General features: G+C 37.4%; 1 protein-coding gene across 3 annotated transcripts in view; it reads left to right on the top strand.

The window, feature by feature from the left end:
• STAM2 (signal transducing adaptor molecule 2) overlaps positions 1-16,020 on the top strand; it is a 62,956-nt gene that overhangs the window by 22,747 nt on the left and 24,189 nt on the right. For all 3 annotated transcript variants that reach the window (XM_059927870.1, XM_059927869.1, XM_059927871.1), the window contains exons 2-5: positions 12,665-12,749; positions 13,679-13,754; positions 13,861-13,959; positions 14,874-15,020. In XM_059927870.1, the coding sequence (XP_059783853.1) occupies positions 12,665-12,749; positions 13,679-13,754; positions 13,861-13,959; positions 14,874-15,020 (407 nt within the window). The remainder of the gene's footprint in view (positions 1-12,664; positions 12,750-13,678; positions 13,755-13,860; positions 13,960-14,873; positions 15,021-16,020) is intronic.

Genomic DNA, 16,020 nt, shown 5'->3' with positions numbered 1-16,020 from the left:
TCTTTTTCAGGTAGACTACCTATTTCCTCTTCATTTGTTAGGTCTGGTGTGTTTTGACCCTGCTCCTTCATCTGCTGTGTGTTTTTCTGTCATCTCATTTTGCTTATCTTACTGTGTTTGGGGTCTCCTTTTCACAGGCTGCAGGTTCGTAGTTCCTGTTGTTTTTGGTATCTGTCCCCAGTGGCTAAGGTTGGTTCAGTGGGTTGTGTAGGCTTCCTGGTGGAGGGGACTATTGCCTGTGTTCTGGTGGATGAGGTTGAATCTTGTCTTTCTGGTGGGCACGTCCACGTCCGGTGGTGTGTTTTGGGGTGTCTGTGGCCTTATGATTTTAGGCAGCCTCCCTGCTAATGGATGGGGCTGTGTTCCTGTCTTGCTAGTTGTTTGGCATAGGGTGTCCAGCACTGTAGCTTGCTGGTCGTTGAGTGAAGCTGGGTCTTGATGTTGAGATGGAGATCTCTGAGAGATTTTTGCCGTTTGGTATTACGTGGAGCTGGTAGGTCTCTTGTGGACCAGTGTCCTGAAGTTGGCTCTCCCACCTCAGAGGCACAGCCCTTATGCCTGGCTGGAGCACCAAGAGCCTTTCATCCACACAGCTCAGAATATAAGGGAGAAAAAAATAGAAAGAAAAAAAGAGGATAAAATAAAATAAAATAAAGCTATTATAATAAAAAATAAGAAAAAAAATTATTAAGAGTAAATGTATTCAGAAAAAAATTTTTTTATTTTTTAAAAATAGATTTATTAATTTTTTATAGTAAAAAATAAGAAAAAAATTTTTAAGAAAAAAATTTATTAAGAAAAAAAATTTTTAATTTTTTAAAATAAAAAATATGAAAAAACTTATTAAAAAATTTTTTAATTTCTAAAAATAGAAAATACGGAAAAAATTATTAAGAAAACATATATTAGGAAAAAAAAATTTTTTTAAGTAAAAAAAAAAAAAAAAATGGACGGACCTAACCCTAGGACTGATGGTGAAAGCAAAGCTATACAGACAAAATCTCACCCAGAAGCATACACATGTACACTCACAAAAAAAGGAAAAGGGGAAAAGTAATAATATCCTGCTCCTAAAGTCCACCTTTTGAATTTGGGATGATTTGTTGTCTATTCAGGTATTCAACAGATGCAGGCACATCAAGTTGTTTGTCGAGCTTTAATCCGCTGCTTCTGAGGCTGCTGGGGGAGATTTCCCTTTCTCTTCTTTGTTCGTACAGCTCCCAGCGTTCAGCTTTGGATTTGGACCCGCCTCTGCATGTACATTGCCTGAGGGCGTCTGTTCCCCGCCCAGACAGAACGGGGTTAAAGGAGCAGCTGCTTCGGGGGCTCTGGCTCACTTAGGCCGGGGCAGGGAGCGGTACGGAGGAGGCGGGGCGAGCCTGTGGCGTCAGAGGTGTCGTGACGTTGCAGCAGCCTGAGGCGCGCCATGTGTTCTCCCGGGGAAGTTGTCCCCGGATCACAGGAGCCTGGCAGTGGCGAGCTGCACTGGCTCCCAGGAGGGGCAGTGTGGAGAGTGACCTGTGCTCGCACACAGGCTTCTTGGTGGCGGCAGCAGCAGCCTTAGCGTTTCCTACCAGTCTCTGGGGTCCGCGCTGATGGCCGCGGCTCGCGCCCGTCTCTGGGGTCCGCGCTGTTAGCCGCGCCTCGCGCCCGCCTCTGGAGTTCGTCTAGGCGGCGCTCTGAATCCCCTCTCCTTGCGCGCCGCGAAACAAAGAGGCAAGAAAAAGTCTCTTGCCTCTTCGGCGGCTGCAGACCTCCTCTCCGGCTCCCTCCCGGCTCGCCGCGGCACGCCAACTCCTTCAGGCTGTGTTCACGCCGCCAACCCCAGTCCTCTCCCTGCGATCCGACCGAAGCCCGCGCCTCAGCTCCCAGCCCCGCCTGCCCCAGCGGGTGAGCAGACAAGCCTCTCGGGCTGGTGAGCGCTGCTCGGCGCTGAGCCTCTGTGCGGGAATCTCTCCGTTTTTCCCTCTGCGCCCCTGTTGCTGTGGGATCTGCGCTGATAGCCGCGGCTTGCACCCGTCTCTGGATTTCGTTTAGGCAGCGCTCTGAATCCCCTCTCCTTGCGCGCCGCGAAACAAAGAGGCAAGAAAAAGTCTCTTGCCTCTTCGGCAGCTGCAGACTTTTTCCCGGACTCCCTCCCGGCTAGCACCAAAGCCCGAGCCTCAGCTCCCAGCCCCCGCCCGCCCCATCGGGTGAGCAGACAAGCCTCTCGGGCTGGTGAGTGCTGGTTGGCGCCGAGCCTCTGTGCGGGAGTCTCTCCGCTTTGCCCTCCGCACCCCTGTGGCTGCGCTCTCCTCCGCGGCTCCGAAGCTTCCCCCCTCTGCCACCCGCAGTCTCTGCCCGCAAAGGGGCTTCCTAGTGCCTGGAAACCTTTCCTCCTTCACGGCTCCCTCCCACTGGTGCAGGTCCCGTCCCTATTCTTTTGCCTCTGTTATTTCTTTTTTCTTTTACCCTACCCAAGTACGTGGGGATTTTCTTGCCTTTTGGGAGGTCTGACGTCTTCTGCCAGCGTTCAGTGGGTGTTCTGTAGGAGCAGTTCCACGTGTAGATGTATTTCTACTGTATCTGTGGGAAGGAAGGTGATCTCCGCGTCTTACTCTTCCGCCATCTTGCCCCTACTCCCTCCATTTTCTATAAGAATTACATCAAGTAAAAAAAATTCTGTTTAGATATTTTTGAAATTGTTGGAAGGGTTTTGAGGGGTATTGAAAAGGCTTCACATTTAATTATGTATCACATGGCCAAAATGGAAAAAGCAATCATTAAAAGTTGAGTTCTAGCAGAAATAGGTAGGTTATTGGATGGTCCAAAGTCAGACTCATTTGCATGTGGGGGGTGAGCATGAGTGGGTGTGAGTGTGTGTATTTGTACTCATACACATGTGTACTGGCAAAATTTGGTAATTGATGATGTTGGCTTCTCAGATCAGAGAGGAAAGGATAGATTCTTAGATGTTGGAACTACTGAAAGTAATTTATAAAAATACTTTTCTATCCCTGCCTCACTCCATGTGCCAAATGAAATTTCAGAAAGACTAAGGATTTGCCTGTAAATGAGAAATAATATATATACAGAAAAATATATGGGTGAATATTTCATCTCAGGTAGTTATAACATTGCTAAATGACATTAAAAAAAAAATCAATCTGTACAGCAAAAACAAAACCCCATCCATTATAAGCAGAGAGAAGAGTTGAGCATTAAGCTGGCAAGTCATATGTAATATTTGTGATTTGCTCTTCAGACTCAAGGTAAAAAGTTAGTCACCTATATATCACTGTACAAGAAGTCCTTTGCCTCCCTCTCAGGCATTCCCTTCTGCACTTACCCTGTCTGCCTGTTGAAATTCCCAGAGGTATTGTCATTCCTCTTTAGTAAACAAGCAGAGAACTGGAACCTCCCTCTTAAGCCCCCTAGTGCTGTTGCCTTTTGTTGCCACATGGTGTTGCTATTGAAGCTTGATCCTGTGCAGCCCCTTGATGTCTGCTCAGCGGTGAAGCTCTTAACTGGTCCAGAAGTTTGCACAGACTTCACTGGGGGCACATGGGGCCTCTTAAAGGCTATTAGAGTTCATGTAATCAGAAGTTCTGCTATTGTTTCCTACTTTACAGCCATTGTATCAGGGTTATAGGATATGAAGGAGCAATAAGCATCATTCATTCATTCATTCATTCAACAAATATTTACTCAGCACCTGCTATGTGCATCGAATACTGTTTTATGAATTGGAAATAATAATAGTGAACAAAACAAACAAAAAATTCCTGCCATAATGCAGTCTACATTCCTTCTGAGGATTGGGTGGAGGAAGAGTAACAGTGGCAGAGACAGACAGTAGATAAGATTAAGTGTTTATGCTATGACACATTTACAGAAAGGCCTATGCATGAAGTCCTGACCTCTTTTAATTATTTTGTATTTATTCTATATGGGACATCAATATGAATGGTAACAGTAAGTGTATCAAAGAAGAGAGACTGAGTACTTGATGTATTTAAAATTATAGTTTGCTGATGACTTCTCACTAGCATGTATAGGCACTTTGTGGTCACACTATATATAGTGGTGCATCATGCAGCTATTAAAAATGTTAGTATAGACATATATTTATGAACATGGAGAGATGTTTATTATAAGTGGAAATGCAGGTTAGGAAATGATACATTTAGTATGATCACAGTATCTTATCTGATTGGTAAATTAGGGAATAACTGGCCCTACTGATGCCCTTTGTCAGCATAGGAGCTAGCTAGTCTTTCCACAGCCATTGAGTGATTTCTTCATGGAATAAGTTGTGCAGGGGCTCACCCCTGAGGGAGAGCTCTTTTTCTGTCTAGTGCTAACACGTCTACCTCTGGGGCTGTTAGCAAGCCCATTTGTCCAGCACACCTAAAGCTTCTATTAGTAATGACAGTGATATTTTATTCTTTGTTTTGTTTCTCAATTTGTTCATTTGCAGGGAAGTGGTTATCAGTTTTTGGGTGCTCTCTTTGGACACCTTATACTTACAAGCCTATTTTATTTAGTTTTACACATATTTTTATTATTTTTCCATATACCTATATAGGAAGAAGTCTGGGAAAATATGCATCATAGTTTTCCAAGAGGTTTGTAGAATTAGATTTTTGCTTTCTTTTTTTTCTTGTCTGTACTTTTGAATTCACTGGAGTTATTAGATATGTAATTAAGAAATAGTTAAGCATTTTAAGCCTCTGAAAAATATAGCCTGTTCTGACTTTCCCTGTAGAAGAGTTAGTCATCTTTGTACAAGGGAAGAAGCTGGACCTGAGTAGATATGTTTCCGCCTACAGAACTTGGTGCTTGAGTCTAGAACTTATGGTAGGCAAAAATATATTACTTTTCTAAAGTCTCTGACTTGTCATTTCATCACATGTCAGAATAATTGCCTTTTATCCTTAAATTGTGTTAGGCAATTTGCATGATTTTTAAAAGTTTGTTACAGCATTTAATTGAGATCAACTGGATTCTGTATTTTTCTTTCCTAGTTGCAAAGTATAGCTGTTTGCTGATAAGCCTGTTTATTTTTTTTGGTTTCTTTTACTATTCCTTGCCTTTAAAAAAGGAACTACTTTAGATTCCTACCATCCTTCCTGCTTATCATAGTGATAATAGTACCCTTATATGTATATAGTACCCAGGTTTGTCTGTATTTGAAATTATAAGATATATTTATTAAAAGGGGAAAAGACATAAAGAAAATGTTTCTAAAGTGCTAGTTTTTATATCCCCACTTCTCTATACTAGTAGAAAAAAATTGTATTGTCTCTCTTGATATTGAAATTGTAAAAGAGTAAACATGCTACATAATTAAATTATTATAGTTTGCCCATGCTTTTAAAAAATTTACATTTTAATTTTTATTTTGATCATGAAATATTTCAGACCACATAAAAAGATACTGAGAATAAAATAAAGAATTTCTGCATACTCACTTTGCAACTTAATAAACAAAACTTTACAAATACAATTAAGTCCCTGTGTACATCGTTTTATTTCCCCATCCACCTCCAGTTTGGTGTTTATCATTCTTGTGCGTATGTTAATATATTTACTGTCTGTATATGTATATCTAAAGAATATAGCATACTTTTAAATGTTTTTTTAAAACAAAGTTTTAATTTTATATGAAACATTCATATATTGCTAGTAAGAATGTAAAATGATACAGCTGCTTTGGAAAACTGTTTGCCATTTCCTAAAAAAATTGAACAGAGTTACCATACAACTCAGCAGTTCTCCTAGGTATATGCCAAAGAGATATGAAAACATATATCCACGCAAAAACTTGTACACAGATGTTCATAGCAGCATTGCATTATTCAAACTTAGCCAAAAAAAACACAAAGAAAACCCCACCCAAATGTTCATCAGCTGGTGAACGGATAAATAAAATGAGGTATAGCTGTAGAATGAAATATTATTCAATATTGTAAAAAGAAATGAAGTACTGATACATGCTTCAACATGGATGAGCCTTGAAAACATTATACTAAGTAAAAGAAGCCAGTTACAAAAGACTGTATATTATATGATTTCATTTATATGTAAAGTCCAAAAAATGTATAGAAACAAAGTAGATTAGTGGTTGTCTAGGGGGAGAATGGGCTGTGATTTCCCATGGTTAGGGATTTATTTTTAGAATGATGAAAATGTTCTAAAATTAGATAGTGGTGATAGTTGCACAATTCTGTGAATATACTAAAAACATTGAATTGTACACTTTAAATGGTGAATTGTATTGGGATGTGCATTATATCTCAGTTCAGCTGTTTTAAAAGTTCATGTGAATGTTATATATACTATTAGCTTTTTAAACTCAGCATAAGCCAAACAAATCATCATTTTGAGATTTATAGATTTTTGGACAGTTCAGTTCTTTATAACTGATTTTCACATTCTATTGTATGAATTTACTGTATTTTCTTAATCCATTTTCCTTTTTGCTCTTAAAAAAATGCTTCAGTGAACAGTTCACTCCATGTTTCCATATATTGTAACACATTTTTAAGGCTTTCTTTGAAATAAGAATTTGGTAGAATTATTGATCATTTGAAATTTATTTAGTATTTAATTATTTAGAAGACATTTTATTGGTGTACCTCAGCACATTTAATTATATAACTTAAAATTGAAATTAGTAAAAGTACTCATTGTCTGAAATCTTTCTGTGCAACTTTTATATTTGGCAAAAGAAAAGGTAAGACTTCTTAATCTTAACTGCTGTGCCTTTCTTGGTATTTTTATTTTATTTTATTTTACTGTAGTTTAACTGAAGTATAGTTAATGTAAAATATTGTTTGTTTCAGGAGTACTACATAGTGATTTGACATTTGGGTGCATTATGAAATGATCACCATAATAATAAGTCTAGTAACCATCTGTGCCCATATCAAGTTATTACAGCATTATTAACTGTATTCCTAATCCTGTATTTTTATCTCTGTGGCTTATTTATTTTAAAACTGAAGTTTTAAAATATTCCCCTCATCTATTCCCCCCCCACCCTGCCAAATCCCTCCCTTCTGACAACCACCCATTTGTTGAGTCTGTTTCGATTTGTTTCATTTTGTTTTGTTTTTTAGATTCTGCGTTTGAGTGAGTTCATGCAGTATTTGTCTCTTTGAGTTATTTCACTTAGCATAATATTCTTTATATCCATCCATGTTGTCACAAATGGCAATTTCATTTTTTTCATTTTTTTTGGAATATTACTGAGTAATATTCCATTACATACATGTATATACACACACCACATCTTCTTAATCCATTCTTCTTTTGCTGGGCGCTTTGATTGCTTCCATGTCTTGGCTCTTATAAATAATGCTGCAGTGAACATTGAAGTGCATATATCTTTTAGAATTATTGTTTTTATTTTCTTTGGATAAATACCCAGAGTGAAATTGCTGGATCACATGGCAGTACTATTTTTAATTTTTTGAGGAACCTCCATACCATTTTCCATAGTGGCTCACCAATTTACAGTTTCACCAGCAGTTCATGAGAGTTCACATTTCTCCACATCCTTGCCAACACATGTTATTTGTTGTCTTTTTCATGATAATCATTCTGATAAGTGCGAGGTGGTATCTCATTGTGGTTTCGATATGCACTTCCCTGGTGATTAGTGATGTTGAGCATCTTTTCATGTGTCTGTTGGCCATCTGTAAGTCTTCATTGGAAAAATGTTCATTTCCTCTGCTCATTTTTTAAATTGAGTTGATGGCTTTTTTCGATGTTGAGTTGTATGAGTTCTTGATGTATTTTGGATATCCCTTATCAGATATATCATTTGCAAATATCTTCTCCCATTCAGTAGGTGGCCTTTTTGTTTTGTTGATAGTTTCCGTCACTGTGCCAAATCTTTTTAAATTTGATGTAGTCCCATTTGTTTATTTTTGCTTTTGTTTCCCTTGCCTGAAGAGACATATCCAAAGAAAACTACTGAGACTGATGTCAGAGAGCATACTGCTTATGTTTTCTTTTAGGAGTTTTACGGTTTCAGGTCTTAACATTTAGGTCTTTAATGCATTTTGACTTTATTTTTGTATATGGTATGAGAAAGTAGTCCAGTTTGATTCTTTTGCATGTAGCTCTCCAGTTTTCCCAACACCATTTATTGAAGAATTTATTTCCCCATTATATATTCTTGCCTCCTTTGTCATGGATTCATTGATCATATAAGTGTGTTGTTCATTTCTTGGCTCTTTATTCTATTCCATTGATCCATGTGTCTATTTTATGTCAGGACCATACTGTTTTGATTACTGTAGCTTTTTAGCAATTTGAAGTCAGCTAGTGTGATATTTCCAGCTTTGCTCTTCTTTCTCAAGGTTATTTTGGCTATTTGGGGTCTTTGTGGTTATGTACAAATTTTAGAATTATTTGCTTTAGTTCTGTGAAAAATGCCATTGGTATTTTGATAAGGATTGCATTGAATCTGTAAATTGCCTTGGGTAGTATGGTCATTTTAACAATATTCTTCCAGTCCAAGAACACAGGACATCTTTCCATTTGTTTGTGTTGTTTTCAACTTCTTTCTTCAGTGTCTTGTAGTTTTCTAACTATGGGTCTTTTACCTCATTGGTCAGATTTATTCCTAGGAATTGTATTCTTCTTAATGCAATTGTAAGTGGGATTATTTTCTTAATTTTTCTTTCTGATAGTTTGTTGTTAACGTATAGAAAAGCAACATATAGTATATCATTTGCAAACAGTGACAGTTTTATTTCTTCCTTTCTAATTTGGATTCCCTTTATTTCTTTTTCTTGTCTGATTGCTGTAGGTAGGACTTCCAATACTCTGCTGAATAAAACTGGCAAGAGTGGGCATCCTTGTCTTGTTTCTGATCTTAGGAGAAATACTTCCAGCTTTTCACCATTGAGTATGAGGTTGGCTCTGGGTTTGTCATATATGGTCTTTATTACTTTGAGGTATGTTTCCTCTATACCCACTTTATTGAGTGTTTTTATCACAAATGGATTTTGAATTTTGTCAAAAGCTGTTTTTATTAAGATGCTCATATGATTTTTATTCTTCACTTTGTTAATGTGGTGTATCGCATTGATTGATTTGTGGATGTTGAACCATCCTTGCATCACTGGGATAAATCCCACTTGATTGTGGTGTATGATCCTTTTACTGTATTGTGGAATTTGGTTTGCTGATATGTTTTTGAGGATTTTTGCATCTATACTTATCAGTGATATTGGCCTATAATTTTCTTTTTTTGTGTGATTTCTTTGTCTGGTGTTGATATCAGGATGATGCTGGCCTGGTAGAATGAGTTTGGAAGCATTCGTTCCTCTTCAGTTTTTTGAAATAGTTTGAGAAGAGTAGATGTTAACTCTTCATTAAATGTTTGATAGATTCACCTGTGAAGCCCTCTGGTCCTGGACTTTGGTACTTTGGTTTCTTGGAGGGTGTTTTTGTTTGTTTGAATTACTGATTCAATTTTATTACTGGTAATTGGTCTGTTCATGTTTTCTTTTTCTTTCTGATTCAGTCCTGGGAGATTGTACATTCTAGGAATTTATCCATTTTTCCTAGGTTGCCCCTTTTACTGGCATGCAGTTGTTCATAGTAATTTCTTATGATCCTTTGTATTTCTGCATTGTCAGTCATAACTTCTCTTTTATGTCTGATTTTACTTATTTGGGCCCTCTCTTTTTTTCTTGTTGAGTTTGTCTAAAGTTTTATCAATTTTATTCATCTTTTCAAAGAACTAGCTCTGAGTTTCATTGATCTTTTCCATTGTTTTTTTAGTCTCTCTTTCATTTATTTCTGCTCTGGTCTTTATTTTCTTTCTTCTCTTAACCTTTGCGTTTTGTTGGTTCTTCTTTTTCTAGTTCCTTTCGGTGTAAGCTTAAGTTGTTTATTTGAGAGTTTTCTTGTTTCCTGAGCCTGGCTTCTGTTGCTCTAAACTTCCCTCTTAGAACGGCTTTTGCTGTGTCCCAAAGATTTTGGATCATTATGTTTCCAGTTTCATTTGTCTCCAGGTACATTTTATTTTTTCTTTGATTTTTTTTCAGTGGCTCATGGTTATTTAGTAACATATTGTTTAGCCTCCATGTGTTTGTGTTCTTTGCAGTTTTTTTCTTGTAGTTGATTTCTAGTCTCATACCATTGTGGTCAGAGAAAGATGCTTGGTATTATTTCATTCTTAAATTTATTGAGAGTTGTTCTGTGACCTAGCATATGATCTCTCCTGGAGAATGTTCCATGTGTACTTGAAAAGAATGTGTATTCTGCTGTTTTTGGATGAAATGTTGTATATATGTTTGCTCCATCTGCTCTGTTGTGTCATTTAGGCCAGTGTTCCCTTATTGATTTTCTGTCTGGATGATCTGTCCGTTGATGTAAATGGGGTGATAAAGTCCCTTACTATTATTATATTACTGTCAATATTTCCATTTATGTTTGTCAATATTTGCTTTATGTATTTAGGTGCTTGAATGTTGTGTGCGTAATTTACAATTGTTTATCTTCTTGTTGGATTGATCCCTCTATCATTATGTAACGTCCATCTTTGTCTCTTGTTACAGTCTGTTTTTGTTTTTTTTTTAATTAATTTATTTATTTTTGACTGTGTTGTGTCTTCGTTTCTGTGCGAGGGCTTTGTCTAGTTGCGGCAAGCGGGAGCCACTCTTCATCGTGGTGCGCGTGCCTCTCACTATCGCGGCCCCTCCTGTTGCGGAGCGCAGGCTCCAGACGCGCAGGCTCAGTAACTGTGGCTCACGGGCCCAGTTGCTCCGCAGCATGTGGGATCTTCCCAGACCAGGGCTCGAACCCGTGTCCCCTGCATTGGCAGGCAGATTCTCAACCACTGCACCACCAGGGAAGCCCTACAGTCTGTTTTAAAGTCTGTTTTATCTGATATACATATTGCTACCCCAGCTTTCTTTTTGTTTCCATTTGCATGGAACACATACCTTTTTCCATCCACTCACTTTCAGTTGGTGTGTATCTTTCGATCTAAAGTGAGTTGCTTGTATGCAACATGTATATACAAGTCTTGTTTATTTATTCTGCCACCCTATGTCTTTTGATTGGAGCATTTAGTCAATTTGCATTTAAAGTAATTATTGATAGGTTTGTACTTACTGCCATTTTGTGAATTGTTTCTGGTTGTTATTGTAGTTCTTTTTTGTTCTTTTTTCCTTTGATCTCTTGTGATTTGGTGACCGTCTTTAGTGTTACATTTGGATTCTTTTCTCTTTTTTGTATGTGTATCTATTGTAGGTTTTGGGGTGTTTTTTTTTTAGTAAATCTATTTATTTATTTTTGGCTGCGTTGGGTCTACATTGCTGCGCACAGGCTTTCTCTAGTTGCGGTGAGCGGGGACTATCCTTCATTGTGGTGCGCAGGCTTCTCATTGCGGTGGCTTCTCTTGTTGTGGAGTACAGACTCTAGGTGCATGGGCTTCAGTAGTTGTGGCATGCAGACTCAGTAGTTGTGGCACACAGGCTCAGTAGTTGTGGATCGCAGGCTCTAGAGCGCAGGCTCAGTAGTTGTGGCGCACGGGCTTAGTTGCTCTGCGGCATGTGGGATCTTCCTGGACCAGGGCTCGAACCCATGTCCCCTGCATTGGCAGGCAGATTCTTAACCACTGCGCCACCGGGGAAGTCCTTATTGTAGGTTTTTGATTTGTGGTTAGCATGAAGTTTATGAATATCAACATATAGATATATATCGAGACATATACACATATATATATAATCATATATATATTTTTTGACTTGATGACTTCTTTTTTTATTAACTTATTTTATTTATATATTTGGCTGCATTGGGTCTTTGTTGCTCTGCACAGGCTTTCTCTAGTTGAGGCAAGCGGGGTCTACTCTTTGTTGCGGTGCGCGGGCTTCTCATCGCTTTGGCTTCTCGTTACAGAGCACAGGCTCTAGGCATGCGGGCTTCAGTAGTTGTGGCACACAGGCTTAGTTGCTCCGCGGCATGTGGGATCATCCAGGACCAGGGCTGGAACCCATGTCCCTTTCATTGGCAGGTGGATTCTTAACCACTGTGCCACCAGGGAAGTCCCGACTTGATGACTTCTTAAGTTCAAAAACATTCTAACCACCTTACATTTCCCTACACACACGTTTAATTTTTTTATGTCATATTTTACAATTTTTCATTTTTTGTATCCCTTAATTACTCTTGTGGTTATAGATGAATTTACTGTTTTTGTCTTTTAACCTCCTACCAGCTTTGTAGGTAGTTAGTCTACTACCTTTACTGTATATTTGCTTTTACCAGTGAGATTTTTCCTTTCATAATTTTCGTATTTCTAGTTGTGGTCTTTTCTGCTTAGAGAAGTCTCTTTAACATTTCTTGTAAAGCCAGCTTAGTGGTGCTGAACTCTTAGCTTTTGTTCGTTTGTGAAACTCATCTCTCCTTCAAATCTGAGTGATACCTTTGCTGGCTAGAGTATTCCTGTTTGTAGGTTTTTTCCTTTAATCACTTTGAACATATTGTGCCATGTTCTTCTGGCCTGTAGAGTTTCTGCCAAAAAGTCAGCTAATGGTCTTACAGGAGTTCCTTGTGTGTAACTGGTTGCTTTTCTCTTGCTGCTTTTATGTCTTTCTTGGTATTTATTGTTATGCAAGACATCCTTATTTTTGTGTGTGTTTATCTCTTATAGAAAAGGCCACAAATGAGTACAACACTGCAGAAGATTGGAGTCTTATTATGGACATATGTGACAAAGTTGGAAGCACTCCTAACGGGTAAGATGCCCAGTCATGCCCAGTGAATGTCTAGGAGCTTAATAATCTGTGTCTCTTATCCTGATGTAACTTTGGAAGGAAAATGGGATTTTTACTATTTCCTTTTGGGGGATAAAAGTAAAGACATGCTGGTGGCTGGATTTATGTGGTTAACCTCATCCTGAAAGAACAAATGAAAAGAATTGACCAAAAACTTGAAATATTAAAATGCATAATTAAAGCCTTGTTACAGTAGGGACACATCTTAACAATGAATAGGCTTAATTATTTAGGGAATTCCCCTGTGACTTAGACATGTTTAATAATGAAGTAGATAAATATAATAACATAATACATATGTACTAAAAAGACCTTTCAATAATGAATAGGTAAATGCAATAAATCATAATGAAAAAATGAATATAAATAATGGTGCTTTGGGGATGGAATGGGGCAGTCAAGCTGAACTGATTATACGTTAGAAGTTTAGAAGACTGATGAAAGCATTTGTTTTAACATTACAGCTTTTCAAAGTGCATTCATGCATGTTTATACTTAAATCTTTTGAGACTATATATCTTGCTAGTTTTTTTCCCCACAACATAAGAATTTGCTGTGTGAAAGCTCAGTCTGTCTTGAAGAAATGAAAAGGTAATTTGTATGATATTGTTTTCTTGTGTTGACTGACCTTTTTTGAAATGATTTGGCTCTTCATTTTTGATTTTGGAATGTACAACCTTTGCAACAAGTTTTCTTTTTCTTTTTCTTTTTTTTTTAAAGTTCTACAAGTCTATGAGCAAAACATTATGTAAGATCATTTTATAGATTTAGTCCTTTAATGAAGTGACGTTTGCAGGTGTATACATAAGGTATTCTGCTACCAAATAACTTTAAATTTAAAAGTAAATGTTTGAATTGAAATTCTGAACACTTAACCTTCATTTTTTTAGAGCAAAAGATTGCCTAAAAGCCATAATGAAAAGGGTAAATCATAAGGTTCCTCATGTTGCTCTGCAGGCATTAACTGTAAGTGAAAGTCATGTTATTATTTGACCCAAATTTTAAATGTGTATTTATTTCAGTTAAGATAATACCTCAACATTTGTATATTGATTTTTATTTTCATTAATAGCTTCTTGGGGCTTGTGTGGCAAACTGTGGAAAGATATTTCATTTAGAAGTATGTTCCCGTGATTTTGCAACAGAAGTACGTGCTGTGATCAAAAATAAGGTAAATTTTAAAAAGAGAAGAAATTTAAGTCATTAAAAAATACATGTGCTGTGTTATTTTAACTATATAAAGCATTAATAGAGTTGTATAGTAAGGGAAATCATTTTAGATAGTTTTGAAATGAAAAAAACTTTCTGTCCTAAAATTTGTTGTTGCATTTGTAGCACCAAAAACTGTTTTCCTCCCCAAAGCATATATATTAGTGATAATAGCTGATCTTTATTGAGGGTTAGCAGTCACTGCTTTAAGCATTTTATGTATGCTACCTTGTTTAAAGCTTTTAACAACCCTTAGAAGTTAGATTCCCTTATCATTCCTATTTTATAGATGCAGAAACAGACTTAAGAGAAGTTAAGTAACTTGTCTAAGGTTATGCAGCTACTAAGTGGCATAGCTGATGTTCAGATCCAGGTTTCTGTGATTTCAGAGTCCAAACTAACTACCATTCTGTCCTGATTCCCGTTAGAGATGGTGAGCAAAGGGGCCCTTTATTTTAGAGCAGGGTGGAGAGGGTCTTCTTGATGGGGTTGTTATTAATTTATTTCTGTTAGAAGCTCTGAAGCACTATTCTCATGCTATTAGTGGCAAAAATATCAGCATTTTAGTTTAGTTGATATAAAAAGCTTAATCTAATATTGAGAATATTAAGAAAACATAAAAGAAATAACCTCTGAATATAATAGATTCATTGTCATTGTATAAGACATAAACATTGATGTTCAAAAAGGGTAATTTTCCAAGAAACAACTATATATTAAAATGTAAATAAGCATTTATCAAGTGCTCATTTAGGCTAAGGATTGCTAGATTTTGTTGATGTTCATAAAATTAGAGAATTTTGGTGGTAATTCTCTTTGTTAAATAATTCAAGTACTTATTTTAACAATTTTTTTTCTTTGCCTTTTCTTTAAAAGGCTCATCCTAAAGTATGTGAAAAACTGAAATCTTTAATGGTGGAGTGGTCAGAAGAATTTCAGAAGGACCCTCAGTTTAGTCTGATATCTGCAACTATTAAAACTATGAAAGAAGAAGGAATTACTTTTCCTTCAGCAGGTTCTCAGGTAAGAGATCATTCAGACTCATGGTTGACCCTATAGTATTTTGAAGGTATATACCTTGGGTAAAAGCTGGGCAAGGTTTATCTTAGTCATCATTGCTCACCTGCACTCTACATGAGTCTATCTAGCGTAGTGCCTTATATTGAGTAGACATTGTAATTGTCAAGTGAATTACTTCTACAAATGAGAACTTTGAGAAGTGAGTCATCCATAAATAATCTGTTTAATGCTGCTCTGAATGTAGAGTCATGCAAAAGGCATAGATGTGTGAGAGAGCCCTTATGTTCAAGAAATTTATAGTCAATTTGGAGGGTAACTATATACATGTGAAAAATAACTAATTATAAGTGACAAATATGGATGAGGGAGGGATACACAAGCTAGATGCCAGGAGGGAGAGGTTAACTACAGATTGGGATGGTGAAGAAGGTGAGGAGTAGAATTTTTAGGCTAGAATGTATTTCAATATGTAGAGTGGAGTAAAGAGGTCATCAAGGAAGGAATGACATGAACCAGTTCATGGACTTGAGAAAGCTCAAGACCTGTTTGTTGAAGAGTGAATATGCCTGGAGTGAATGGTGTAGTTTACATATAAGATGGGGTGAACTGTAAGTTGAGAAATTTATTTGGGGATGTAGGGGGTAGCTTTAGTAGGACAGGGGTGGAAGCAGGGATGATGAGTCACAGAGTAGGTTGTTTATTTTAGTCTGTGGGAGAAAAACACCATGTCTTGGCTTTTGCTCTCCGTGCCTTTTGTTTTCCAGGATGTGGGCTAGGCAAAGAGACTAAGAGAAGTACTGTATATTTTTTTTAAATTTTGGACTGTAGACTGAAGACACAAAAAGAACCTTTATAGCTGACCAGGCCTAAGGGTTCAAGGTAGAAGTTTGAGATAAAAACCTTATAAGTAATAAAAGGCTAGCATTTTCCTGCTCTGTCCTTTCTGCAGGTCATTCTCAAAAATTTGTGTTAAAGAACTGGTTGATGGTTCAGAATCCTGGAC

The sequence above is a fragment of the Balaenoptera ricei genome, chromosome 7 (assembly GCF_028023285.1).
Source record: "Balaenoptera ricei isolate mBalRic1 chromosome 7, mBalRic1.hap2, whole genome shotgun sequence".
In the NCBI taxonomy this organism is placed as follows: Eukaryota; Metazoa; Chordata; class Mammalia; order Artiodactyla; family Balaenopteridae; genus Balaenoptera; species Balaenoptera ricei.
Note: the sequence above shows the minus strand (reverse complement) of the source record. Positions and strands in the feature narration are given on the sequence as shown.